At 46.6% G+C, this 27,054-nt stretch overlaps 1 protein-coding gene across 1 annotated transcript in view; it reads left to right on the forward strand.

Moving 5' to 3' along the window:
- Positions 1 to 27,054, forward strand: part of NET1 (neuroepithelial cell transforming 1) — a 77,027-nt gene that overhangs the window by 19,458 nt on the left and 30,515 nt on the right. The window contains exon 2 of the mRNA XM_088468702.1: positions 8,545 to 8,611. Within this exon, the coding sequence (XP_088324828.1) occupies positions 8,545 to 8,611 (67 nt within the window). The remainder of the gene's footprint in view (positions 1 to 8,544; positions 8,612 to 27,054) is intronic.

Consider the following 27,054-nt stretch of genomic DNA (forward strand, 5'->3'; position numbering starts at 1 on the left):
AAAAATTGCTTTCCATCATTTCTCCTTCATCCACTAGGGGACACTGGAGGCTTCAAGACAGTGGGGTGTAGACTGCTAAGTGGAGCTGGCACTTTACATTTTTAATAAGTGTGACTAGCTCCTCCCCTCTATACCCCCCTCCAAGCCCCAGTTTTAGCTTGTGCTTGAGTGGAGCTGCTCGTGTGTACCAGATTCTCTGAGTTGTTAGGTATTTCTCATAGCACTGCTGCGCTGAAGCTGAGGACAGACTGGCAGCATCTGCCACTGCCTGTCTGCTCCGTAGGGTATTGCCGACAGGGACCTGCTCGCAACTGCTTGCAGTTCGCCTGGGGTCCCAGACTACATGAAGAGACCACTCTCTCTGGGTGTACTGCATGCCGCTGCACGCAGCGCGCACTGAGTACCCCGCTAGTCACACCGCCGCCTGAAGTCAGTGAATATGCCCTGGCTTCCTCAATTAGTGAGATGGCCAGGTTAAACAAGCAGGCGGTTATTTATTATAGCAGCAAGTGATTCCGATTAACTGAGTTACTCGACAGACACTAGCAGCTGTGCGGGCTCTTCCCTCTCGCTGCACGCTTATGAATTATGCATAAGCGCCATAGCGGGGGGCGGAGCTTAGTTCCGAAGTCCTGCTCCCAGCAGCCCCAGCGCTTCTCAGAAGTGTGCTGGCGGTCATTAAACGGAGAAACAGCGTTATTATACCGGAGGTACAGACCTTTCTACAAGGTGTTATTCAGTCACAGCCACCCTTTGTTCCTCCTACTGCTCCATGGGATTTGGATCTCATACTTTCCTTCTTACTGTCTCTTCTGTTCGAACCTTTGGAGTCGGTGGAGTTAAAATACCTTACGTGGAATGTAACACTTCTCGCACTGGCCTCTGCAAGGAGGGTGTCGGAATTAGGAGCTATATCCTGTAGTCCACCTTACATGGTATTTCACAAGGGTAGAGCAGAACTACGGACTAGAATGGGCTTTGTTCCAAAGGTGGTTTTGGCTTTCCACATCAACCAACCTATTGTGGTACCGGCTCTTCCCCAAGTTTCACCTTCGTCTAAATTCTTGGATGTTGTTAGGGCTCTTCGTATATGTGGAAAGGACTGCAGCCATACATAAAACAAACACTATTTGTTTTGTATGATGTTGCTCGTCCTGGTTGACCAGCTCCCAAACAGACGCTGACCCGCTGGATTCGTCTGACAATCAGACAGGCGTCTATGGCCTCATCTATGGAGCCTCCGCCTTCTATTACAGTGTATTCCACTCCGTGGGTTCCTCATGGGCGGCTGCTCGCGGGGTTTCCATGGATTCTCTTTGCCGGTCTGACCGGCATACTTCGTTTTTATAGATTTGACACGTTTGCGGCCTCTGCAGCGCAGTATGGCCGGTCTGTTTTGCAGGGTTCTCAGTGCTCACCCGCCCGTGATGGGAGCTCTGGGACGTCCCCACTGTCTTGAAGCCTCCAGTGTTCCCTAGTGAATGAAGGAGAAAACAGGATTTTGGTACTTATCAATAAATCCCTTTCTACGATTCCATAGGGGACAATGGACGCCCACCCTGCGCTGTTCCTTCCTGCCAGGGTTGGGGTCATTTTATGTTATGACTGTTTAGAGAATGATTTGATATCTCTGGTTGTGGTACTGTTTTTCAACCTTTTCATATGTTCTGTGTACTTGCTTTGCCTCCTCCTCTTCTGTTTGTTTTTTCTCAGCTCCCCTCGAGCACAGTTTGCTAAGATTGGGGCTTGGAAGGGGGTATAGAGTGGGAGGAGCTAGTCACTCTATTAAAAATGTAAAGTGCCAGCTCCACTTAGCACCGTCTATACCCCATTGTCTTGAAGCCTCCAGTGTCCCCTATGGAATCGGAGAAAGGGCTTTATCGGTAAGTACCAAAATCCTGTTTTTTCCACACTTATGCAGATATGCATATAACAGCACTTTGGGCACGATTCTATTCAACGCGAAGAGAATAGAGTCGGGAATCAGCTCCCGGAGCTTTTCAATTAATTTGCGTTGCTAAGCCCGACTAAGGATTTCTTCTCTCATCCCTCCGGGGATGCGAGCAGAAATCCGCGTAAGTCCAGGCACGATGCTGTTTTCTGCCTTTAGTGCCACGAAAACAGCATTGTGCTGGGAAGTTTAGTCAGAATGCCCATTCTCGCGCCTAAATACCTTGTTTAAGGCGAGAGAACGAGCCTTCTCCGACCTAAATTCTCGCAGAATTTAATAGCTCCGGGAGCTCATTCCCGGCGCTATTGACTTCGCGTTTAATTGAATCGTGCCCTTTGACTAAATTTAAGTACCCTAATTGCTTTTATTAGGGTCATTAATTCACTTCTATATCAATTCCTCATGTCAGTTATGCTTTTTAGGGGGTACAGATCGATTTCCCCCCCCAAAAAAGCTGTCCTTTTCGCTAGTTCCGCTATTCGCTGCATTCGCACATATGCGTTTTTGCCTGTTTTGCATTTGAATAGGGCGAAAAGCGGGGACGCGCATTGTGAAAGCTTCGCTTCAAAACAGGTGAATGAGGCGAAACATCGCACTTTTCGCTGATCTCGGCTTTTCGCAGCTAATTGAACCCGGCCCATAGTCGTACAGCATCAGCACTACTTACACAGCATTCTGGTAGATTGTGTCTGCATATGGATATGTACTTACTCTTTGTAGTGCTGCCGGTGTACAAACCCTTATTTATTGGGTAAGTTAAAACAAATCTCAAGACTTTTGTTTTCTAATGTTGGTGGCACAACATGAGCTTGATCAACGATGAGTATATTTATAGCAAGGATGGGCAGCGTTATGTAGAATTCAAGTTAGTCAAGCATAGGAACCAGGGAATTGTGTTTATTCTAGCACTCTGCACCTGTCACACAACCTGTGCAGTTCATCTTTCCTACGTGGGGTGTGCTTCTAGCACAATCTGGTCTGTATCAGCTGATACAGACTGCTGATACAGACCAGAGTGTGCTAGAAGCACCAGAGAGTGCCAACCAGGCAGGAAAGAGGAACTGCACTGGTTGTAACAAGTGCAGGGTGCTAGAGTGAACACTAAAGGAAGATGTAATTTCTTCTTCCCACCTTTTATCCTGGGTGATCTCAATATCCCTTACAGTGACTCATTTGATTTAGTCTCAACTGTATTTAAAACTTTCCTGATTACCTATCCCACTCTCCAAACACAACCTTCATTCTTTACGTCCACTGTCTGATTCAGGAAACCTGATTCACGAGCTCAGCAACTTCTTGATGACCCTGTTCTTTCTTTATCTTTACGCTTGAGCCACTCTTCTCACCATTCGTGCATGCCTCAACTAAAGATGCACATCCAGTAGGCAGTTTTAATGTGAGCGATTGAATGATTACATCATTGTAATTGTGCAATCGCTCATTAATCGTGCACAAATCGCCCACTATAATGTCGGAAAGACCAGCGATGCACGATTCCGCTGGTCGTTTCAGCAATCTACTGAACATGCCTGTCAATCTGCCGATAACGACGGATTGTCCATTTTGAGGGATGAGGGAGGGTGCCTGCACTGAACGACAAATCGTTCAGTATAGGCAATACAGGGGATGGGGAATTACTGTACAATTACAATGTTGTAATCGTACTGTTGTTACCCCATCTCCTAGTGGATGTGCACCTTAACTGTCTCACTGTATACCTTTCTCTCCGCTCAGCACACAACTCAGCCACCTCTGGCAATCTACTGTAGTTCCCATCTGTGGCACTCCAAGCTGGCCAATTCCTTGCAGAAGTGCTACCACATTGTTGAGTGCCACTGGAGGAAATCTTATTTAGTACAGGCTTCATATTCATTCCTTCGTCCTATAGCTTTGCCCTTACTCTATTGCTAAACAAACCTACTGTTAAGTCTATTTTTTACCTAATTCTGATACCAGTGTTTCTCTTCAATAGTAGTGGCATGTATGATTTCTACTTCATAGTTGTGGTGCACAAGGTTTTAGAATGCTGCAGTTTTCCAAGTGGAAAACCTTGGTGTTTGGCATGGATGATGTTACATTGACAATATAATGCTCTTCCTGTTGCACTCCTTAATTCTTCAGAACTGCAGGTTTTTAAAGAAGTAAAACGGGATGTAGTCTGCATCCTGGCCTTCAGAATGCCGGCGGCGTGACCCCGAGGGATCAAAATGCTGACGTCTGATTAGGGCTAGGTTGTGGGAGGGGTTGTTAGGGTTAGGCTGTGGGAGGGGTGGGTTAGGATTAAGTTAAGTGTGTAAGTAGTGTTCCCACTTGGCTGTTTTCCGCTGCCCTGTACCTTCCCCACCCGCTGGTCGCAGTGTCCCGTGGGTGGAAAAAGTTGTGGTGACCGATCACCGCCAGTTGAATACATGGCATCTATTCACCATGAGGTAAGAGCTTGGGGGAAGCCCAGGACCTCCATAAGTGCGGGTACACCTCCAAGTGTGACGATTTGGGGGTGTTTTACAAGAACACACCCTCTCCCTGTTCGGGCATGCCACCTTTTTTGGTAGCATCTGATGCCCTGCCCACATTCTAGTGGGAACACTAGGTAAGGGTAAGCCTAAAAATGCTTTTCAAAATTGGCTGGTATTTTCACTGTCAGGATCCCACTGCCGGTTTTCTGGATACCATACCTAATCCAGTAAATCTACTATTTGTCACTACTAATATGCAATATACAGGTGCATAAATATTGGGACATTGACAGAATTTTCATATTTTGGCCTCTATTCACCACCACAATGGCTTTGAAATGAAACAAACAAGATATGGTTTAACTGCAGACTTTCAGATTTAATTTGAGGGTAATTACATCCAAATCAGGTGAACAGTGTAGGAATTACAACGGTTTCTATATGTGCCTCCCAGTTTTTAAGGGGCCAAAAGTAATGGGACAAACTAAACAATCCTAAATCTAACTTTCACTTTTTAAAAAATACTTTGTTGCAAATCCTTTGCAGGCAATTACAGCCTGAAGTCTGGAACGCATAGACATCACCAGACGCTGGGTTTCATCCCTGGTGATTCTCTGACAGGCCTCTACTGCAAATGTCTTTAGTTTGTGTTTGTTCTTGGGGCATTTTCCCTTCAGTTTTGTCTTCATCAAGTGAAATGCATGCTTAATCGGATTTAGGTCAGGGGATTGACTTGGCCATTGCATAACATTCCACTTTTTAGCCTTAAAAAACTCTTTGGTTGCTTTTGCAGTATGCTTCGGGTCATTGTCCATCTGCACTGTGAAGCGCCGGCCAATGAGTTCTGAAGCATTTGACTGAATATGAGCATATAATATTGCCCAAAACACTTCTGAATTCATTCTACTGCTTTTGTCAGCAGTCACATCATCAATAAATACAAGGGAACCAGTTCCTTTGGCAGCCATACATGCCTACGCCATGACACTACCACCACCATGCTTCACTGATGAGGTGGTATGTTTTGGATCATGAGCAGTTCCTTTCCTTCTCCATACTCTTCTCTTCCCATCACTCTGGTACAAGTTGATCTTTGTCTCATCTGTCCATAGGATGTTGTTCCAGAACTGTAATGGCTTTTTTAGATGTTGTTTGGCAAACTCTAATCTGGTCTTCCTGTTTTTGTGGCTCACCAATGGTTTACATCTTGTGGTGAACCCTCTATATTCACTCTTGTGAAGTCTTCTCTTGATTGTTGACTTTGACACGCATACACCTACCTCCTGGAGAGTGTTCTTGATTTGGCCAACTGTTGTGAAGGGGTTTTTCTTCACCAGGGAAATAATTCTTCTGTCATCCACCACCGTTGTTTTCCGTGGTCTTCCGGGTCTTTTGGTGTTGCTGAGCTCTCCGGTGCGTTCTTTCTTTTTAAGAATGTTCCAAACAGTTGATTTGGCCACACCTAATGTTTTTGCTATCTCTTTGATGGATTTATTTTGATTTTTCAGCCTAATGATGGCTTGCTTCACTGATAGTGACAGCTCTTTGGATCTCATATTGAGAGTCGACAGCAACTGATTGCAAATGTCACACCTAGAATCAACTCCAGACCTTTTACCTGCTTAATTGATAATGAAATAACGAGGGAATAGCCCACACCTGTCCATGAAATAGCTTTTGAGTTGATAGTCCCATTACTTTTGGCCCCTTAAAAAGTGGGAGGCACATATAGAAACCGTTGTAATTCCTACACCATTCACCTGATTTGGATGTAATTACCCTCAAATTAAATCTGAAAGTCTGCAGTTAAAGCACATCTTGTTTGTTTCATTTCAAAGCCATTGTGGTGGTGAATAGAGGCCAAAATATGAAAATTCTGTCAATGTCCCAATATTTATGCACCTGACTGTAGGTATACAGTAAGTTGTGTATAACTGAGCTGAATATTATACAGTAATAATTTGTACATAATATGCTTCATGCCTTTCTTATGTTAATATCGATCAACAGCATGATACTTTTTTTTTTTTTTGTGTGGTCTCCCAATTAAAACAGGCAAGTAAATATTTTGGTTTCTATGTTCCCTTTATGGTCTGCCAAAATGTAAATTAACTTTACATTTTCCTTTTAGCCTGTGTTGTTTTTTTTTTTTTTTTATTATTATATAATCTCATACTATGGGCGCAAGTCAATTGTTTTCTTGCACCCAGTCTCCCGACTAAAGTGACGGGAGATCACTGGACGAGATTCAATTTATTAGAATATCGCGCCGATTGTGCCCAATGAGGTCGGGTTTAGCCGCATAAAATGGCTACACCTGACCGAAGTGCTGGGCACGATCAAAACGGGTTACTTTTCGTACATTTCAGCCCAAATGGGTAATTTTTCCTGCATGTCAGCTCGCACCCCACTGGAGGTGCGAGTGAAAATGCCAGCACCTGATCGTGCCCGACAGGAGCAACAATTGAATAGCTGCGTTGGTTGCTAAGGGGGCTGAAACAATTGCATTCCGCCCTGGATGTATAAATATTATAACTCATTTCTCCACTGCCACCGTCCACTGTCATTAATTTCCTACCACATGAAAACCTACACTAACTCAAATAAGGGAGATATATTGGGGGCGATTCAATCGTTTAGACCCCCCCCCCCCACTGGGCATATATACGGATAGGCGCCCAACGGGGCAATTAAATTGTTGCTCCGTTCGGAAGCCTAAAGCTGCGGAGGGACACATTTCTTTCACAGCCTCCTGAGGTGCAAGAAGAAATGTGTGTAAAGACCGTTTTTTTGGGCACCAAACGGCTGTTTGGGCACCCTAACCACTACTTTAGACTGGTTTAGCAGCTTTACACGGCTAAAGCCAGTGCTTATAGCTGCGTTAAGTACTAATGGGCGCCCAAACTGAGAAACAATGGTATTGCTCTGTTGGGCACCTATTCATAAGACAGCCAGCAGGGTATGCGTAAAACATTTAAATCACCCCCAAAAAGTCCAGACGGTACTTGCCCTGTTTGAGTGGCGACAGTAGAAGCACTCACTTTCTATTTTCACATCAGTACTTACTCTGTTCTCTCATCTATCGTACTAATGCCTTGACACACGGAGAAACGGGGCCCCGAATAGGTCTTCTATCTAAACACTGCATGTCCTGTTTTATTCTGTACATAATCTAAGCATATTATGATCAACTTACTTTGATTAACCTGTACTGATTTAATGTTTCAAACACAGCATTGTCAAGATACTTTTTATTTCTAATAACCAATGCATTTGCATTGTTTACTTAGGTAATATTTATATCCGCAAGGAGAACCAATATACAACAAGATAACCGATATCTTCCTTTGGCTGCTTTAAACAGAATGATCTAGATACTGTTATCACTAGTGGTTTCATTGTTGCCTAATTAGCTGATATTTACAATCACCCCTAAACATCTATATATATGTGAACTGCGGTGTATACTGTATGTAACTATTCAATTATGAAAACCATATTTCTGCTCAAAATAATTGGATTCCTTAAAATTGGATATTAGAAGGGCTCACTTTTTTCAGTTTATATGTGATTACATAGGGATCCAATACCTTCAGGTCAGACTGTTTTGTTCAATAATTAATATCATTGTGGAATTCAGAAGGCGTCCCCATCAGTTATTTACGTGTGAAAATATATCATGATGTGCATGTGAGAACACCTTTATCCTTAAGTTCCAATGTGGCCCACACACCTAAAGATATATCTGTCCAATCTGTCTGGTGGGAAGGAAAATCTGGTTCATTTTCCAGTGTTTGTCTAGCTTCATGTACTGTGTGGGCACTTTTGATCTAATAACACCAGGTACGATTTCACATGATCTTTGTTCAACTTTTTACTCTACCGCTTAAATTTATGACATTAAAATTCATATAATGTATGATTGATATTTGTTATTTACTCTTCAGATTGTCTTTTTAAGTGTAGTGTTATTTTAAATATGTACCTTTTTGGTTATTTGGCATACAGTATTTTTGTGTTTTTTATAAATACATTAAACAAAGTTTGACATTCGGGATAGTAATTATTTAAGCAATAACTTTGGCTACATTATTATTTTTCGAAATAGCTATTTAGTTGTGGTTTTCTTCCTTTCAGGTATTCACTTAGAAGAGGAAGCTCTTTCACCTTTCTGACTCCTGGAACGCAATGGGATTTTACTCTGGTTAGTATTGTGACTGTAATTATGTGTATTTAAATGTTTTTCAATGGTAAAGTAAAGTTTCATTAAGAGCGAGCAGAAATCTTCGTGCCTGCAGCATTCGCTTTCCATACAGAGCAACAATTGAATTGCTCAGTCGGGCGTCCATTACTCACAGCCGTGGGCAAAAACTTGAATCCACCAATGAGGTTACGTAGGGGTGAGCCAATTGTTTTTGGGCGCCCATAATTAATGCGACCCCGTTGGCAGGTATTATGTCGATGGGCGCGACTGCTGCGGGAGCTTATTACTTATCGCAGATTTCTGTTTGCACTCTCCTGAGGTGCAAAAAGAAGTATGCGTAAAGTAGGACTTCAAGGCTGGTCACGAGTGCCAGGTGTGATATAACTGCAGCGTGCCTAGCACTTAGCACGAGAAAAGCATTGTAACATGGATAATCCCATGCATTAGGGCAGGGGAAATTGGTAGTGGGAATTAAAGGGGCAATTTGGTTGTTTACGCAAAGCCATTGAATAGCTCCCAGTATCTTTAGAGAGGAGCCCCCATAATGTCAGCATATTGTACAGGTTGACATTTTGTCAGTGTCAATACTGTTTAAATATCGATATTCTGAACATGTCAACATTTTGGAGTCGGCATTACATACCGAACCTACTTGTATGTAAGTCTTATATTTTAATATACAATGTTTGTTTTATTGTGGGTGTTTAATATTCTTTTTTTCTACATCAGGGTCCATAGGGTATCCACAGGATACTCTGGGGTATTGGTGATGACGTCAGGCATCGGACACCACAGAGTTAAATTTTCATCCTCCCAGGATGCACTGGGGTCCCTCTCCTATACCCCGCCCCCGAGCCAAGGCATCTCAGTTTCGTTGGTGTCCGGCCAGGAGTCGGATCACTTGCAAGCAGCTGCGGCTGCACAAATGAGCTGTACAGCATGGAGAGTCAGTACTGACATCCATGCTGTCGCTCCTGCACCCCGCCGGACCAGAACGCCAGTACTGATCCGGGGATGCTGGTGGGTATCTTGGGTCACAGCTAGCGGTGACCCCGGATTACCTGGACTGTGGCCAGATTCAAGGGACCCGCCGGTAACACAGTCCTGTAGGTCTCCAGGCAGGGGGCTCCCTGGGGAAAGGCTGCGCATGGAGCCAGGTATTAACCTGCGCTTCCACTAGAGCACCAGGAACAGCAGGCCGCAGCATCTGCGGTACAGCGCGACATCCCAGGGGTTAATAGCATGCCAGGGGAGCGTGCTTTCCCTGTCTAACAGCCGGCGCCTCCCCCGCTGCACGGTGCCTCTCCACAGCGGTCTGGCGAGCTGCATCAGCGCTCCTCCCCCGGGCCCGCCTGCTCTCTGCTCCTCGGCGGCCATTTTCTAATTAAGTGTGCAAACTCTGTTGGAAGCTGATACAGGTGGCATCGCGGTCCGGGTCCCCCCGCATACCTTTCCTCCAGAGTAAGGTCAGAGTATGCTGCACTGTTTCCTACCAGGCTCTGTGTCTGCGTAGTTGATCTCAGTGCTGATAGTGCAGGGATTTATTTCCACATTGTATGTGACTTAATGCTAATGCTGTCTGCCTGTACTTTCACTTCTGACTGTCAGCCATTTTACTATCCCTGTTCTTCTGCAATAGCCCTTGCGGTGCGCTGTTGCAGGGTATTCATTGCCTCACAGTAAAAATATTATCTGTGAGGGGAGTCACATACACTCCGTTCCACTCATCATGTCTGAGAGTGAACGTGAATTTCCTCTCCAGCTAAAGTGTACTGTATGTACTGTACCAATAGCAGAGGGTGAGGGGCACACTGAAGGTTTATGTCGGGCATGTTATATAATTTCACGCCCGATTTCTGTAACTGCGCCTGTGCAGGAACCGCCCTGGGCTTGTTTTGCTAAGGCACTTACAACTCTTGTGGGCCAGCTGGCGACGCCTCCTGCGTTTCCCCAAATGGGATTATCTCAGCAGTTGGTAGGGTCATCACCCATGCAGGGGTTCCCTAGACAGCTGATGGTACCGCAGTTTCTCCCACTTTCGCGCCCCCCCCCCAGGTCTTCCAGGAACCTGCGTGGGTAAACTCATTGTCCAATACGGGACAGCACCTGACGGACGTTTTACAGGGGGAGTCGTCATTGTGGCCTACTAAGCGGCCTTTAATGTCTCAGACAGCTCATTATGATGAGGATGACATAACGTCTGATGACGGGGAGATTTTTGACCTCAGACCAGGAGCTCCCTTGTACTAAGGAGTTGGAGTCCAAGTCTAAAATATATATACCTGGCCTTATACAGGCAGTCCGTGCGGCCTTGGTTATTACAGATGACGATCCCCCTGTTGCCAAATCTAAATATGCCTTCTTTAAGGATATTAAGGGCGATGCCACTGTATTCCCTCTATCTGGTCAGTTAGTGGATCATTTAGAGGAGGCGTGGAAAAATCCAGATAGGCGGTACCAGCCTCCAAAACGTTTGGCACCCCTTTGCGGATAATTATTTTTACAAATGGGAAACCCCTCCACAGGTTGATTCTCATGTCACACGCCTAGTGAGGAGTGTTACATTTCTCATGCCCTCCATGTCCTCCTTAAAGGATGCTACGGATCGCATGGTGGAAATATGCCTGAAATCCATTTATTCCCTTGTGGGGGGGGGGGGGAGGCAATGGCCGTGTGCTGGTTTGCCAGAGCCATGGAGCGTTGGGCTGATAGCTTGGAGATGTCTCTCTCTAGACGCTGACTCGTCACCTGAGCAGGTGGAGTTAGTGGGTCACCTCAGAGACTCAGCTACCTACATTAATGAGGCAGCCTTAGATATAGGGCTCCAGAACCTCCTCAGCAGCAGTGGCTGCGCGCAGCACCCTCTGGTTGTGTTCTTGGAAAGCAGACGCAGATTCCAAAAAGGGATTGGAATGCTTGCCCTTTAATGGACAGGTCCTGTTTGGTCCTGATCTGGACAAAATTGTGGCCACTCTGGCAGCAGCCAAGTCTGCGTGTCTGCCATCGGCGACAGTCCCATCAGGGTCTGGTACTTCGTCCTTTCGACCCTATAGGGCCCAGGGTAAGTTCAAAGTGCAGTCCTGTCCTAGACAGGCAGGGGCCAAGAAATCTGCCAAGCCAAAGAAGCAGGCTTGGAGTACAAGACGTCCAACTCCCAAATCGGACAATAGGTCTTCAGCCTGATGGGAAGGGCCTCCCCTTGGGGGACCCCAAAGTGGGAGGCCGGCTTCTTCAGTTCACCCAGTGCTGGTGTCTTACAACCGTAGACACTTGGGTAAGAGAAGTGGTCTCTCAGGGATACGCCCCCTCCTTCCGGCGGATGCCTCCCAGACGGTTTTTCACCATGGGCCTTCAGTCAGACCAAGACAAGGCCCGGGAATTCCGGAAGGTGATCCACTCTGCTCCAGGCTGGAGTTATAGTGCCGGTCCCGTTGTCACAGAGGGGATCGGGGTATTACTCCAATCTTTTTCTGGTACAGAAACCCAATGGGTCTTACAGGCCCATCCTCAACCTCAAATCACTTAACAAATTCTTGAGGGTTCCTCCGTTCAGGATGGAGACCCTGCGTTCCATCATTTTGGTGATTGAGCCGGGGGATTTTATGGTGTCAGTCTCTGTGTTGCAGGCTCACGGCTGGCTGATAAACTGGAAGAAGTCATCCCTGGTGCCATCACAGAGGATGATCCATCTCTGAGCCCTGTTGGACTCCCAACATCAGAGGATCTTTGTGATGGAGGAAAAGATCTTTGCATTACAGGCAAAAGTACACAGTTGCCTGCAGAGTCGCCGGGTGTCTATTCACTCGGCGATGAGGTTACTGGGTTCCATGGTGTCGATGTTCGACATGGTGGAGTTTGCCCAGTTTCACTCCAGACCTCTGCAGAAGTTGATCCTCTCCAGATGGAATGGGTTGCCCCCACCGGAAAAAGACACAGATAATGGTGCCGTCACCGGAGGTACGTCTGTTGTTAGCCTGGTGGCTGCAGACTACTCACCTGAACAGGGGGCGCCACTTTTGGATTGCGGACTGGGTACTTCTGACGACGGACTCCTGCCTTCGAGGTTGGGGAGCAGTGCCGGGTTCACACTTCTACCAGGGAAGGTGGACGCCAGCAGAATCTGCGCTTCCAATCAACATCTTGGAACTAAGGCAGTATTCATATCTCTCCAACAAGCAAGACATGTCCTCCACGGAAAGCAGGTGCAGTCGGACAATGCCGCCACGGTGGCTTACATAAATCGCCAAGGAGGAACCCGCAGTCAGGTGGCCCTGACAGGTGTCCCACATTCTAGCGTGGGCGGAAGGCAATCTGCCTGCCATCTCGGCAGTGTTCATACCAGGAGTCCTCAACTGGGAAGCAGACTTTCTCAGCCGTCAAGACGTGCATCCAGGAGAGTGGTCTCTTCACCAGGAGGCGTTTCAGCTACTGGTGAACAAGTGGGGCCTTCCAGAGATAGACCTCATGGCTTCCCGACACAACAACAAGCTTCCTGTGTACGGGTCAAGAACAAGAGACACAGAGGCAATTCTGGTAGACGCTCTGTCGGTCCGGTGGACCTTCCACTTTGCGTACCTCTTACCTCCGTTCTCCCTTCCTCGAGTGATTCGCAAATTCAAGCAAGAAGGCGGCACACTCCTGCAGATGGCTACAGCATGGTCCAGATCTCAGGAGCCTATCCGTAGACGTTGCGATGTGGTTGCCTCTACGTCCGGACCTGTTGTCTCAAGGTCCTTGCCATCCCCCGGACTTGGGCCGTCTGTCTTTGACGGCATGGCTGTTGAGACTGCACTCTTAAGGTTCAGGGGTTTTTCCAGCTATGTTGTTAACACCATGCTCAGAGCTCGGAAGCCGGCTTCTGCAAGAATTTACCACCGAGTGTGGCATACTTTCTTTGGTGTCGACCTAGAGGCTATGATCCTCTGGTTTTTAGGATATCCAAGATTTTGGCTTTCCTACAAGCTGGCTTAGATCACTGTATTCGTCTTGCTTCACTGAAGGTGCAGGTTTCCGCCCTCTCAGTGTGGTTTCAGCGTAGGATTGCTACACTTCCTGATGTCCACACTTTTATGCAAGGTGTACTTCACATGCAGCCTCCCTTTGTTCCACCTGTGGCTCCTTGGTACTTGGCTGTGGTCCTTAGGGCTCTCCAAGGACTGCCATTTGAACCACTGGGCTCAGTGGATTTAAAATGGCTCACAGCTAAGACTGTTTGTTTCTTCTGGCCATTGCCTCTGCCAGAAAAGTGTCAGATTTGGGGGCTCTTTCATGTCTCCCCCGATTCCTAATTTTTCATAGGGACAGGGCAGTACTGCGCACTCGCCCTGGGTTCTTGCCTAAGGTGGTGTCTAGTTTCCACATCAATGAGGAAGTTATAGCAGCGGCCTTTAATTCCCCAGACCCATCTGCTGGTGAGGCCTCCTTGGATGTGGTATGGGCTCTTAGGATTTATGTTGACCGTACAAGTTCATTTAGGAAATCGGACTTTGTCCTCTATGGTTTCCATAAGAAGGGTTGGCCTTCCACTAAGCAAACCTTGGCAGGATGGATTCGCATGGCGATTTCTGAGGCTTACATTCATGTCTGTACCATCCTCTCTTAAAGCTCACTCTACTCGGTCTGTGGGTCCTTCATGGGCAGCTCGCCGTGGTGCCTCTGCAGTTCAGCTCTGCAAGGCAGCCACGTGGTCTTCTGTCCATACCTTTGTGAGGTATTATGCATTTGATACCTTCGTCTCTCAGGATGCTTCCTTCGGGCGGCAGATTCTCCTTCCAGCACAGGAGCGTCATTACCCTTAAAGGATACTGCTTTTGGACATCCCCAAGGTATCCTGTGGATACCCTATGGACCCTGATGTAGAAAATAAGAGATATGTTATCTTTCTACGAAGTCCATAGGGTTCCACAGGACTCCCGCCCTGTCGCACCTGTACTGCACATGGGCTTTGATCTGGTTACCGGTTTTTCAGTCTCCTTCTGGTGGGAATGTGATTCTTGTGTGGTCCAGACTTTCTTCTCTCTTTGTTCTACTCCTCCGTCCTGTGGCTTGTTACGAAACTGAGATGCCTTGGCTCGTGGTGGGGTATAGGAAAGGGACCCCAGTGCATCCTGGGAGGATGAAAATTTAACTCTGTGGTGTCCGATGCCTGACGTCATCACCAATTACCCCAAGGTATCCTGTGGAACCCTATGGACTTCGTAGAAATAGAGATAACAAGGGTAAGTTTTTGTTTACTTGGGGTTTACAATTTCCTGAAATATACGCAAAAATACTTACTATCCTGTATAGCAGGATAATACAGAAGACTCCTATGTGGGGGCACTATTTTATATATGAAAAAGTATTAAAACATAAACTTTAATTCAGCTAAAAACAAATTTTGTACAAAAAAACTAAAATATTCACAAGAAGAGAGAAAGCAAAGATTTGTCTTATATGGCGCACTTGTGGAAATTTGTAAAAATTTAATTCTTTATTAGATATACATTAAAAGATTCCAATCTGAACAGGTTCCAACGAAATAAAGGTTAAAAAATTAAATATGACTCCGGCATCTCCATTCTCACAGCTATTCTGCGGGACCGTAGACTCGCTCAGTACTGCAACAATCTAATCATCTGCGACCAATTCGGTGTCTTTGTACGCATATGCTGCAATATTTTACACAGATGCCACAGGTAGCTTTTCAGTACATCTCCTGGCGTCTGCGACATTTACATATTTTCTTATAGCAGCTGCGTATAAATTTGCAGCTGCAACGTAATTGGCATACACCTCTGAATCAGGCTGTTAGTGGACATTTCAAATTAGTTTAGTGAAAACTGGGTCTACAGTTTTAAGTGAACTACAATCAGTGTCCTGCCAGCTGTTGGCAAAATGTGACTTGTAGTTCCACAACAGATGGAAAGCTACAGTTGGCTTTGGTCTACTAGTGGTCTAGGATTGTGCTATTATATTGTGTTTTTATGAAGCCTAGATTGCATATTATATGTCCTAGCAGGTAAATCTCAATCCTCTAGGGAGAATTTGTTCCGGTCACATTTAATTATAGATACCCAATGAGTCATCTCATACCTTTTATGAATAGCTCTGATCTGGTAGAACACATGTAGTTGAAGGTTTCCTGGAGTTTGTCATTACTCCAGTAGGGGACTGCTCCAGTGACTGTATAATGTATTCATACATGTACTTATACTCTCAATGATTGAGGTGATTGCACAAACTCCTTATTTAGTGTCAACACCTCCCTACGTGCAGCCAGCAGTGAGGTGCTGACTCCCTCTCAGCTCAGCAGCCCCAGCCAGGTCGGCTGCTTTAATACAGAAGAGTAGCAGCGCCAGAGAAAGGAGTGTCCAGGGGAAAGAGGGGGGGGGGGGGGAGGGGGGATCTGTGACTACATCCGAGCTGGAAGGTGAGCCCAACGTGGCTTGGGCCAAAGATTCAGCACACGACTGCCCTGTCAACCTGTGCCTTCAGCCGCCCTTGAGAGAGGAGTACAGTGCTTGATCTTATTGACTTATCCAAGATTGTAGAAAGGATAGTGTGAAGTTCCCACCCAAGAGATTTGTTTGGTTTTGTTGTAAAACAGCTAATGTCTGTACTGAGTTTTTTTTTTTAGAGAGCTTCATTACTATCATTTAAAAAGCGACTTCTCAAATTATTTCAAAGCATATGACACCTCATTCAAACAACACCACAGCAAGCTCTTCTCTGCTAAGCATTAGCCTCCAAAGCTCCTTCCAAACTGTATGCAGGAAACAGCAGCAGTTTTAGAACATCTCCATTTTCCAGTATTTATTGAAATTTGTGCAGTTTAATTTCTCAATGTTGCCTGAAATTATGGCATAGAACAAATTAACTATTGCAGATATGCAAATTTATTCAGTTTTATTTTTTTTTTAGCAAAATCTTATCTAAATTTCTACTGCAGGGTCCTTAGGGTTTCCACAGGGATACCTTGGGTATAGGTGATGGCTCTGCCGTCGGGCACCACACAGTTAATCTTTTAGTCCCAGGATGCACTGGGGCCACCTCTCCTATACCCCGTCCCAGGTCAAGGCATCTTCTGTTTCGTAGGTGCCCGGCCGGAGTCTGGTCACTGCACAGGGGGGCTGTCTTGCACAGCCTCCGAAGATCTTCAAGAGCGGTGAGCGCGGACGTCCGTCCTGCTGCTCCGACACCCCCGCCGACGCTGACCACCGGCTGCCGGCGCTTGCGGGTTCCAGCTAGCAGGTGGGAAGCCGATTTCTACTATTCGCCCAGTGCTAGTGTCATACCACCGCAGACACTTGGGTGAGAGAAGAGGTCTCTCACGGGTATGCCCTCTCTTTCTGCAGAAGGCCTCCCCATCAATTCTTCATCACCGGCCTTCACTCAGTTCTGGAAAAGGCCCTGGAAATCCAGAAAGTTGTGCACTCTTTGCTCCAAGCAGGGGTCATAGTGCCTGTCCCGCTACCCCAATGGGGGATGGGTTATTATTCCAACCTTTTTCTGGTACGGTTCATACCGTCCTATCCTCAACCTCTAGTCCCTAAACTAATTTCTCAGGATACCGTGGTTCAGGATGGAAACTCTGCGTTCCATTATTTTAGATATGGAACCTGGGGATTTTAGGGTGTCTCCGGATATCTAGGATGTCTACCTGCATATCCCTATTGCCACAGCTCATCGTTTTTCTCAGATTTGCTGTATTTGCTGTATCACCATTACCAGTTTCAAGCTCTACCCTTTGGTCTCTCCACGACACGGTGGGTATTTACCAAGGTAATGGCGGTCATGGCGGCCCACCTATGGCTTCAGGGGGTTCGCCTGCTACCCTATCTGGACGACCTTCTACTGTTAGCAGGATCTCCAGAAGTACTTTGCAGCCATCTGCAACTGACTATATCAGTATTGCAGACTCACGGCTGGCTGATTGGAAGAAGTCCTCCCTAACTCCATCCCAGAGAATGATCCATCTGGGTGATCTGTTGTACTCTAATCAGCAGCGGATCTTCTTAACTGAAGAAAAGATCTCTGTGTTGCAGGCAAGGATACGCACTTGTCTCCGGGGTCGCCGAGTTTCCATTCACTCAGCGATGTGCTTACTGGGGTCCATGGTGTCGACGTTCGACATTGTGGAGTATGCCCAGTTTCATTCCAGACCTCTGCAGAGGTTTAGTTTTCTCCAGGTGGGATGGATTACCCCATCGGATAAAGACACAAACAATGGTGCTTTCTCCGAAGGTGCGCCTGTCTCTAACTTGGTGGTTATAGACGTCTCATCTCAACATGGGACACCCATTTTGGATCCCGTACTGGGTACTTCTCACGACGGATGCCTGTCTTCAGGGCTGCGGCGCTGTGACAGGTCCACATGTCCGATCAGTATTTTGGAACTTTGGGCAGTGTTTAGACCGCTGCAACAAGCAAGACTCATTCTGCATGGAAGACCTGTGCAAATTCAGTCAGACAACGCCACCAGGGTGGCTTGCATAAACCAGTCGAGGAACTGGAAGTCAGGCGGCCCTGAAGGAGGTGTCCCGCAACCTGGTCGGAAGTCTATCTCCCAACCATCTCGGCTGTGTTCATCCAAGGAGTCCTCAACTGGGAAGCGGACATCCTCAGCCGGCACGATGTGCATCCAGGGAAATGGTCTCACCAGGAGGTATTTCAGTTCCTAGTGGACAAATGGGGTTACTCTATATAGACAGTTACCCCTTTTTGGTGAGAATACATTAATCTTCACCATAGGGTAAAGCTTGTTGCCATACAGATGGAGATCACACTGTACAGATTATTGAAGTTTAAATTTACTTATCAAGAATAATTTGATTTAAATGTGTACTATCATGAAATAGGGAAATATTTTAAACACTTTTTTTTTGTTTTCTATTTTTCTGCTTACTTCCTTATTTACTACTTTAACTTGTTTTATATAATATTTCGCCTTCTTTTGAACACCATATTTTAATGAATTATGAATAAAGATTAAAATTGTATTTTTCCAGAGAACAGTCGCTAAAATAAATCATCGACTCAATATGTGCACCTGAACTGAGCCTATCTTTTTCTTTTGTTGTAACACCTATAACATTGAGGTTATCAGGGAGCACCTCCAGGAAATAAATATTGGTATTAAAAATATTGAAAAAAAGCTGTTATTGCCAATGGAGTTTTGAGATCAATATTTATTCTCTGGATAGGAGATATAAATTAACTTATTTAACAGTGTGGGATCATAATCAGTGATCGCGCACAGCGTCAAAATGTGGGTCCCAGGGTCCCGCCACTTTAAAAAAAAATGGGGTCCTACCTCACCATTTCTGGGTCCCATTGTAATTTATGCTTTAGAGCTCCCCACATACCCCCCAGACCTCCCCACATGCCACCATACTTTGCCACATACCCATAGAATGCTCATCTGATACCCACAAAGGCATCAGTCTTGTACATAGATGTCAGACCTAAGTACCCATTGACAATAATGAGGACTGCAGTCTGCAGCCTGCTGCGGTAGTTAGTCTTCTGCAGGAGAATTCTGTGAAACCTTCTGTTTTAGACTGTTTTTACATAGTGGTGCTACATAAAATTATGCAGAAACTAGTTTCTGCTTAATTTTATGAAAAACCACGACCCAATAAATACATTTTAAAAATATACAAAAAAGATTTTCTTCTCTTACCTTTGAAAAAAATGCTCAAGAATTATATGCTTCTAGCTGTGCACTCTTCTGTCCTTTTTATTCTGTGTGAACTGGATGGGGAGGGCTGCTCTCATCCTGCAGGTGCTTATGGCTCCTCATCTTCTTGACGTGTGGGAGCCGGGGACAGGAGTAGGAGGTGGGGAGCCGGGGACAGGAGTAGGAGGTGGGGAGCCGGGGACAGGAGTAGGAGGTGGGGAGCCGGGGACAGGAGTAGGAGGTGGGGAGCCGGGGACAGGAGTAGGAGGTGGGGAGCCGGGGACAGGAGTAGGAGGTGGGGAGCCGGGGACAGGAGTAGGAGGTGGGGAGCCGGGGGCAGGAGGTGGGGAGCCGGGGACGGGAGGATTCGGGCTGGGGAGCCGGGGACGGGAGGATTCGGGCTAGGGAGCCGGGGACGGGAGGATTCGGGCTAGGGAGCCGGGGACGGGAGGATTCGGGCTAGGGGGCCGGGGACGGGAGGATTCGGGCTAGGGAGCCGGGGACGGGAGGATTCGGGCTAGGGAGCCGGGGACGGGAGGATTCGGGCTAGGGAGCCGGGGACGGGAGGATTCGGGCTAGGGAGCCGGGGACGGGAGGATTCGGGCTAGGGAGCCGGGGACGGGAGGATTCGGGCTAGGGAGCCGGGGACGGGAGGATTCGGGCTAGGGAGCCGGGGACGGGAGGATTCGGGCTAGGGAGCCGGGGACGGGAGGATTCGGGCTAGGGAGCCGGGGACGGGAGGATTCGGGCTAGGGAGCCGGGGACGGGAGGATTCGGGCTAGGGAGCCGGGGACGGGAGGATTCGGGCTAGGGAGCCGGGGACGGGCGGATTCGGGCTAGGGAGCCGGGGACGGGAGTAGGAGAAGGTGGGGGGACGGGAGTAGGAGAAGGTGGGGGGACGGGAGTAGGAGGAGGTGGGGAGCCGGGGACAGGAGTAGGAGGTGGGGAGCCGGGGACAGGAGTAGGAGGTGGGGAGCCGGGGACAGAAGTAGGATGGGTGGAACAGGAGTAGGATTTGGGGAGCAAGGAACAGATTGAGGAGGTGGGGATCCGGGAACATAAAGAATCGGTGAGTCAGAGTATAGGTGGAGGGGAGCTGGGGACATGAGGAGTAGGCGGGGACAGGAGAAGGGGCTGGGTGCCAGTATTAGATGTTGAGGAGAGCTGGGGACAGGAGAAGGGGCTGGGTGCCGGTATTTCATGTGGAGGGGAGCCACAGACAGGAGGTGGAGTGGAACTAGGGACCGCAGAATTAAGCAGGAGAAGGGGCTGGGTACAGGGTATTAGATGTGGAGAGGAGGCAGGGATTAGAGGTACAAAGCCGGGGACTGCTGGAGCCAGGCGCGTTGCAGTACTCTCCGTCATCATTTACAGCATTATTCTGTCTGGCCTGCTGCTGGCTTCTGCTCCACCTTGTGAGCCTGATCTCCACGCAATATGACAAACCCCATCACACTAACAAGCCCACTACCGCACCAACAACTTCCTCCCCCGCCAACATCACACACCCCCCCCCGCCCGCTCCCACTATCGCGGCGCTAACCGCTATATACTTATATGGTGTCCCAGGGAGTGTAGCCAGTGTCTTGCCTGGTCCGCGGCGCCGTCTGTATACAAAGTGCTGTCTTTAAGCCGGGAGCCGGGTCACAGTCTTCACTCTGCAGCAGTTATCATCAGTCCTCACGTATGAGCTGCTGCTGGCTCCACCTCTTGTTAGTCTTGCCAGCAGTTAAGCCAGGGGAGACGTCATTCATCTAACCAGAAGCCAAGGGACTGCCCGGCAGAGGAGCGCGTCCCTGGGGACCCTCCCATTTTGAAAAAGTGGGTCCCGGGTCCTCATATGTGGGTAAAATACGCGCTATAGCGCGTATTTGCGAACACTGATAATTTGTTATTCTCTCCCCAACACTGTTGTATAAGTTCCTACTAATGTGCTGTATTTGTAGGTTGCTTTGTACCCTTCTGTCCAGTTCATACCACACTAGCTATCCTCTAGAATTTTAACAGAACATTAAAAATCTGTACTGACAAAAGGCCTAAAATATGCCCCAACTTCCAATCCTGATCTCTTTGTAGCCCATAACAAGTATATTAGGGACCTGTGCCGGAAGAGATATTTTTAAAAACAAATCACTTAAAAAGAAAGGAAATGAAGGGGCACCTGTGGTATTAAACATAGAAGATGAAAATGCTTTGCAAATTCTAGAGGACCTTTTGGTAGAGAATAACACACTAGATAATGAACCTATCAAATGATACGATACAAACAATCCACATACAACTAAAACCTTTAAAAAGAAGTCTGAATCTTGCCCCACCCAATTCAAGAGTGCAAACATTGAATCTTTCTATACATCAACTCTTGATGACCTGAGGAGTCTGTGAAAAAAACAATAATAAAAAGAGAGAGATTTGATAATCTCCACATTAATGAAAGAAAGGCACTTAGAGCTCTAAAGGATAAGTCCATAATCATTAAAGCTGCAGATAGGGGGGACAGACAATTATTCAGGACACAGTAGATTACTGTAAAGAAGCTCACAGACTATTGAATAATGAAACATTTTATAGAAAACTCCCCTCAGATCCTACGAAGGTATTTTTGGAGGAATTTAAATTATTGTTGGATGGGGCCCTGATCGAGGGGGCCATCTCGAAGGATGAATTTCACTATATTTTTTCTCCTTACCCTATTATTCCCATTTATTATCACCTACCCAAAATACACAAATCCCTCACATCACCTCCTGGTCGTCCTATTATTTCGGGTGTAGCGTCCCTCACAACTAATTGTTGGCTTTTGTGGATTCAGTTTTACAGACACATGTCATCTCCCTCAGGTCCTATATCACAGATACCACTCCCTTTCTCCAACTAGTGAGTGATGTGAAGTGGCGAGCTGGCTACGTGTTAATGACTTGCGATGTCGAGTCACTATACACGAACATTCCACACATGAGTGGAGTGAGAGCCAGCCGTCACTTCTTGAATCTTGATCTGGACCTGGGGGACAGACATCGTGAATTTATTTTGGATTCTATTGTGTTAATTTTTTGATGCACAATTTATTTTTCTTTTGACTCAGTTTTATCTACAGACAATTGGCACTGCCATGCGAACCTCTACATGGGTCTCCTAGAGGAGGAGTACGTGTGTGTGGGGGGGGTGGGTCCATTTGGGGTGAGCTTGGTGCTTTATGGCAGATTTATAGATGACCTCTTTATTTTTTGGGATGGGGATTTAGATTCAGCCTCTTCTTTTGATTCACACCTCAATTCCAACACTTTTGGTCTTTTTTACACATACTATTCACCCTTCACACATCAATTTCTTGGACATTGCCCTCTCGATCAGACCTCCAAAAAGGAAGTGGACTGTAACAAATATCTAAATTATTCAAGTTGCCATCATTTAAAATGGAGAAGTAATATCCCTAAGGGACAGTATTTAAGGGTTAAATGTAACTGCACAGGCGTGAAAGATTTCTATGAACAAGCTAAAGAATTAACTATTGCTTTACGAGAACAGGGATATCCAGATGACCTACTCTATGAAACGCTTAGAACTGTAGAATCTATGAATAGGTCTGAGCTTGTATGTGTGGATCACAATACACATGCATCTGGTAATAATAGAAAGGAAGAATCCAATTTTTTTATTCCGGTATTCATTTCCAAATTTAATAATTGTTCCAGTCAAGTTAAAAGAATTGTGAAGAAGAACTATTCCCAACTTAGAATGGACAAAATATTAGCACCTTATTTGGATAAGGACCCATTAGTAGTCTTTAGGAAGGCTAAAAACCTCAAGAATCATCTATCCCCTAGTTTTTTTGTCAGAGATATGCCTAAAGGTGCCCACACATATACCGATGTGCTCACGATACGATTTTATGGCCAATTTACTCATGAACTTTCACAGGAGCTCCCTTGCCGTCGTGATCACGATTTGGAGTTAAAAATGTCCAATCTGACTAAAGATCTATCTTGCAGCCAATGCATTGTATCCCAGATTGGCTAATCTGCCCTGCAGCACGGCAGATCAGAAGATGCGATGTACGACGAGCGGGGACGCGCATCGGCATCATGCTCGTGAGTATAAACTCACGATTTGTACTTTTTTTACCCGATTCGTCGTCACGATTCGTCGAAATCTGCCAAATCGTGTAAAATGTCGCTATGTGTGTGGGCACCTTTAGAGACAAACCATGGGAGGTTGGTTGTCTACAATACCTAATGGTTGTTTTAAGTGTGGTAAAAGCTCATGCATTACCTGCAAATTTATGAATTTAGGTAATTTGAAAGGTAATGAATTTTGTTCTGTGTCATTGAATGCTAAATTCAACATTGACAGTTTCATTAACTGTCAATCGGTCTACCTGGTTTATCTGCTCTCCTGTGTGTGTGGTAAACAGTATGTCGGACGTACTATTAGAACAATGAACATCCTTTTTTTGGACCATAGAAGAAATGTCCTTAAGAAGAGTATACTTCATAGTGTATCCTTCCATGTTATGCAAGAACATGGAGGTAATAACGCTTTGTCTATACAAGGCATTGAACACATTTTACCCACTAGAAGGGGAGGAAGACAGGTTTAGTCAACTATCAAGGAGAGAGGCATTTTAGATATTTGCCCTAGGTACTCTTACACCTGGGGGTCTAAATGAAAATATAGAGATTAATAATATTTAGCAGTGGAGTGTGTTTCTGCATCTGATTAGTAGTTATGAATTTAATTGTCCATTTTAGGTAAAGAATGAATATAGAAAATAAAATTTATCTTACTAGGTTTTGAACCTGGGACATCTGAGTTTTGTGTCTGGGGTGTTAGTCTCTTGAGCCACTGAGCTTTATCACATCATATGATGTTTTAAGGTTTATATTTAGACATTTAAAAATATTAAGAATGATAAGATACTTGACTGGGGTTTGAACCCTGGACATCCACACTGTGCGATGGAGAATTGGCCCTTTGAGCTATTGGGCTATGCTATACCATAGCTGCTTTCTCCTTCATCCACTAGGGGACACTGGAGTTCAAGACAGTGGGTATAGACGGTGGTAGAGCAGAGCCTGGCACTTTAAATAATTTAGAAGTGTGACTGGCTCCTCCCCCTCTATGCCCCATCAGCCCCAGTTTTTAGAATGTGCCCGAGAGAGCCGGTCGCACATCAGGCTGTCTCCAGCCTTTCTCATTTTATTTTTACTGTTTTTTATTTTTAAACAAGCACTGAGGACAGGCAGGCTGCTTACTGTGCCACGTGGGAGCCGCCGGGAAGGGCACCACACGGCTACTGCAGCATGTGTCCGGTGACCCTGAGGAGGGGGCACAAACATGGAGTCATCGGACCCTGCGAGGACCCGCCACTGCTGACACCGGCATGTGTCCGGGTTCCTCGCCGCCCCCTCAGCCCAGCATCCCGGCCGCAGCAGTTGTAAGTATAACCACTGCTCCTGATAGCAGGAGCAGTGGAAGCATTGCTGGGCTCAGTGACATAGCAGGTCACTGTTAGGAGACCCGACCATCCCCCCCGCACGCAACCGAGTCCCTTGTCTGGTAACAGGCATGCTGCAGGGGCTGTTGCATAGCTCCCTCCATGAGCACTAGACCCGCCGCGGCCCTCAGCAGGCAGCGTCCGGGTCTCTTAGCTTATCCCTAGCGGCCAGTTACTAGTAACGCTGACAGGACAGCGCGATCCCGCAAGACTAGCGGGGGTGAAATTATAAGGCGCGTCCTGCATATTTAGCGGCGCCATCGGCGCACTCTCCCTCTTCAGGCGCTGCTGCCAGAAACCAGAGAAGGGGCCCGTCGCAGCTGAAATCCGCCAAGGCTAGCGGGGGTGGAGCTTATTACCGGCGCGTCCTGCATATCAAGCGGCGCCTTCTGTAGTCGGGCTCTCCCTCTTCTGCCAATTAAGGGACCCGTCGCAGCTGAAACCGGCTGGGTCCGGGTCCTCCTCCCTACACTCAGCAAGGAAAGTGGATGTGTAGCGCTGGGGTAGGCGCGCTGAACGCCCACCATTAGCGGGAGCTGTTGAGAGAGACCCACCACAGCTTATAGAGGTCAGTGTCTGGGTTACTGATTATGGGGAGTGGCGCGATGGCAGTGCTAAGCGTTGCTCTGCGCCCACCCTGTACTCCTGCTATGCATTGTCCATGCGGCCCACCATAACATGCGGGCTAAATATATGCAGCTGAGACACCAGCCACCGCCAGAGCAGACTGGCTGGACTTAGAGCAGCGGTTTTGCCATCATATCACTGCATGCCTTGGCTATTAGCAGCTCTCCTCACGGGAGGAGACGCCGCGTCCCGTAGCTCCTAGCTGTGCTGAGTGACTGTCATCCCTATAATAACAGGCTAATAGCCTTTAAGTACCAGCGCAAGGCGCCTAGCTTAATCTAATGGCCTAATATCTTAGTCTGTTAAGTATCATAGCCTCATGGTGTACTAGCTCCACGGTTCTGGTGCTGCTGCCAGAACTTTAGGTTATAGCATACCCTTCACCCAGGGTTAGTACATTTTTGCGTCTCATCCCCAGGCTTATGCCTCACATTGGCTCGCCTTACTGAGGGGCAGTTTCTTCCCATGCATATATGTGGCAGCAAATATACTACATTATAGGCTGGTCTTAAAACCTCTCACCAGTTTTCTATGCTTACCAGAGAAGGTATGCATATGTGCATCTATTTATATCTCATGTGTTCCCTTTGGCAGCACATACAGGAAGAGGTTAATGACGCACGGCTGGTGTGGTTGTTGGCATTGCTGCCTCGCAGTACTGAGGTTTTCTTTTTGATTCCCACTTCAATAAACAGGTTCATCTGGCGCTAAGATGGATCACCTGATAAGGCGAGTACACCAGTAACAGAAGGGTCCTAAGATCGTAACCAGTCTGGGACAACACGCTGCTAGAATATCCGGCCCCTACGCTGTAGCAAAATGACGGCCACACGCGGCACATGAGCAGTCTATGTATTTATATTGTATTTTATACTAGCCCTGCTGTATAACATATACATGCTGGAGTGTTCCATGGCTTTAATTATTGCTCATGTTCTAATTTTAAAAGTTATCGTCACCTACTAAATTTGTATGTAGGTACGCGTATCTATATGTGGATATCGCTTCTTATCCTTGCGTAATAGCAGGGGTAGGATTTGTTCTCATCAGTCTGTCTAGTACCTAGCATATTGATAGGAGGCTGCGATTGGAGGCTGGACTCGCCTGAGGCGGTAGTTGGTTCCTAACTCCGCTTTACACTCTCTCTCCCTGAGGATTGGGTTGTGTGCGTGTGTGTGTATATATATACATATATATATTTATGTATATGTGTAGGATGCCTATACTTCTACAATCATTAGGTTTACTTATTATTCCACACATGGGAAGCCGCATGGGATACCAGAAGCTGTAGGTAGTATTCATACATATTAATATTATATGGTGGCTCTATAAACTAGGGTGATGTGTTGCAGCTTACATAGTGATAGTCACAATTCCCTATGGCATTGCTTCTAGTATGGACCCTGACATGTCCCGGGGCTTTCTTGTATGTCCCTTATGTATATGGACTGATAAGAAAACTTCTGGAGTTCTCATCTATATTGGACAAGCGCGGAACTGTAAGATTGCATCATTTTTTATTTTTTTTTGCATGTCCCGTTCCTTGTATGAATACTTGGGATGACAAACGCGTTCTATGTCTAAGTACAGGTACCCTTCTCAGTATCTATTCCGGTACTCCATATTATTGTCGCATATCTCATTAAACTTAGTCTC

This window comes from Taudactylus pleione, unplaced genomic scaffold (assembly GCF_031769625.1).
Source record: "Taudactylus pleione unplaced genomic scaffold, aTauple2 ptg000086l, whole genome shotgun sequence".
Classification (NCBI taxonomy): Eukaryota; Metazoa; Chordata; class Amphibia; order Anura; family Myobatrachidae; genus Taudactylus; species Taudactylus pleione.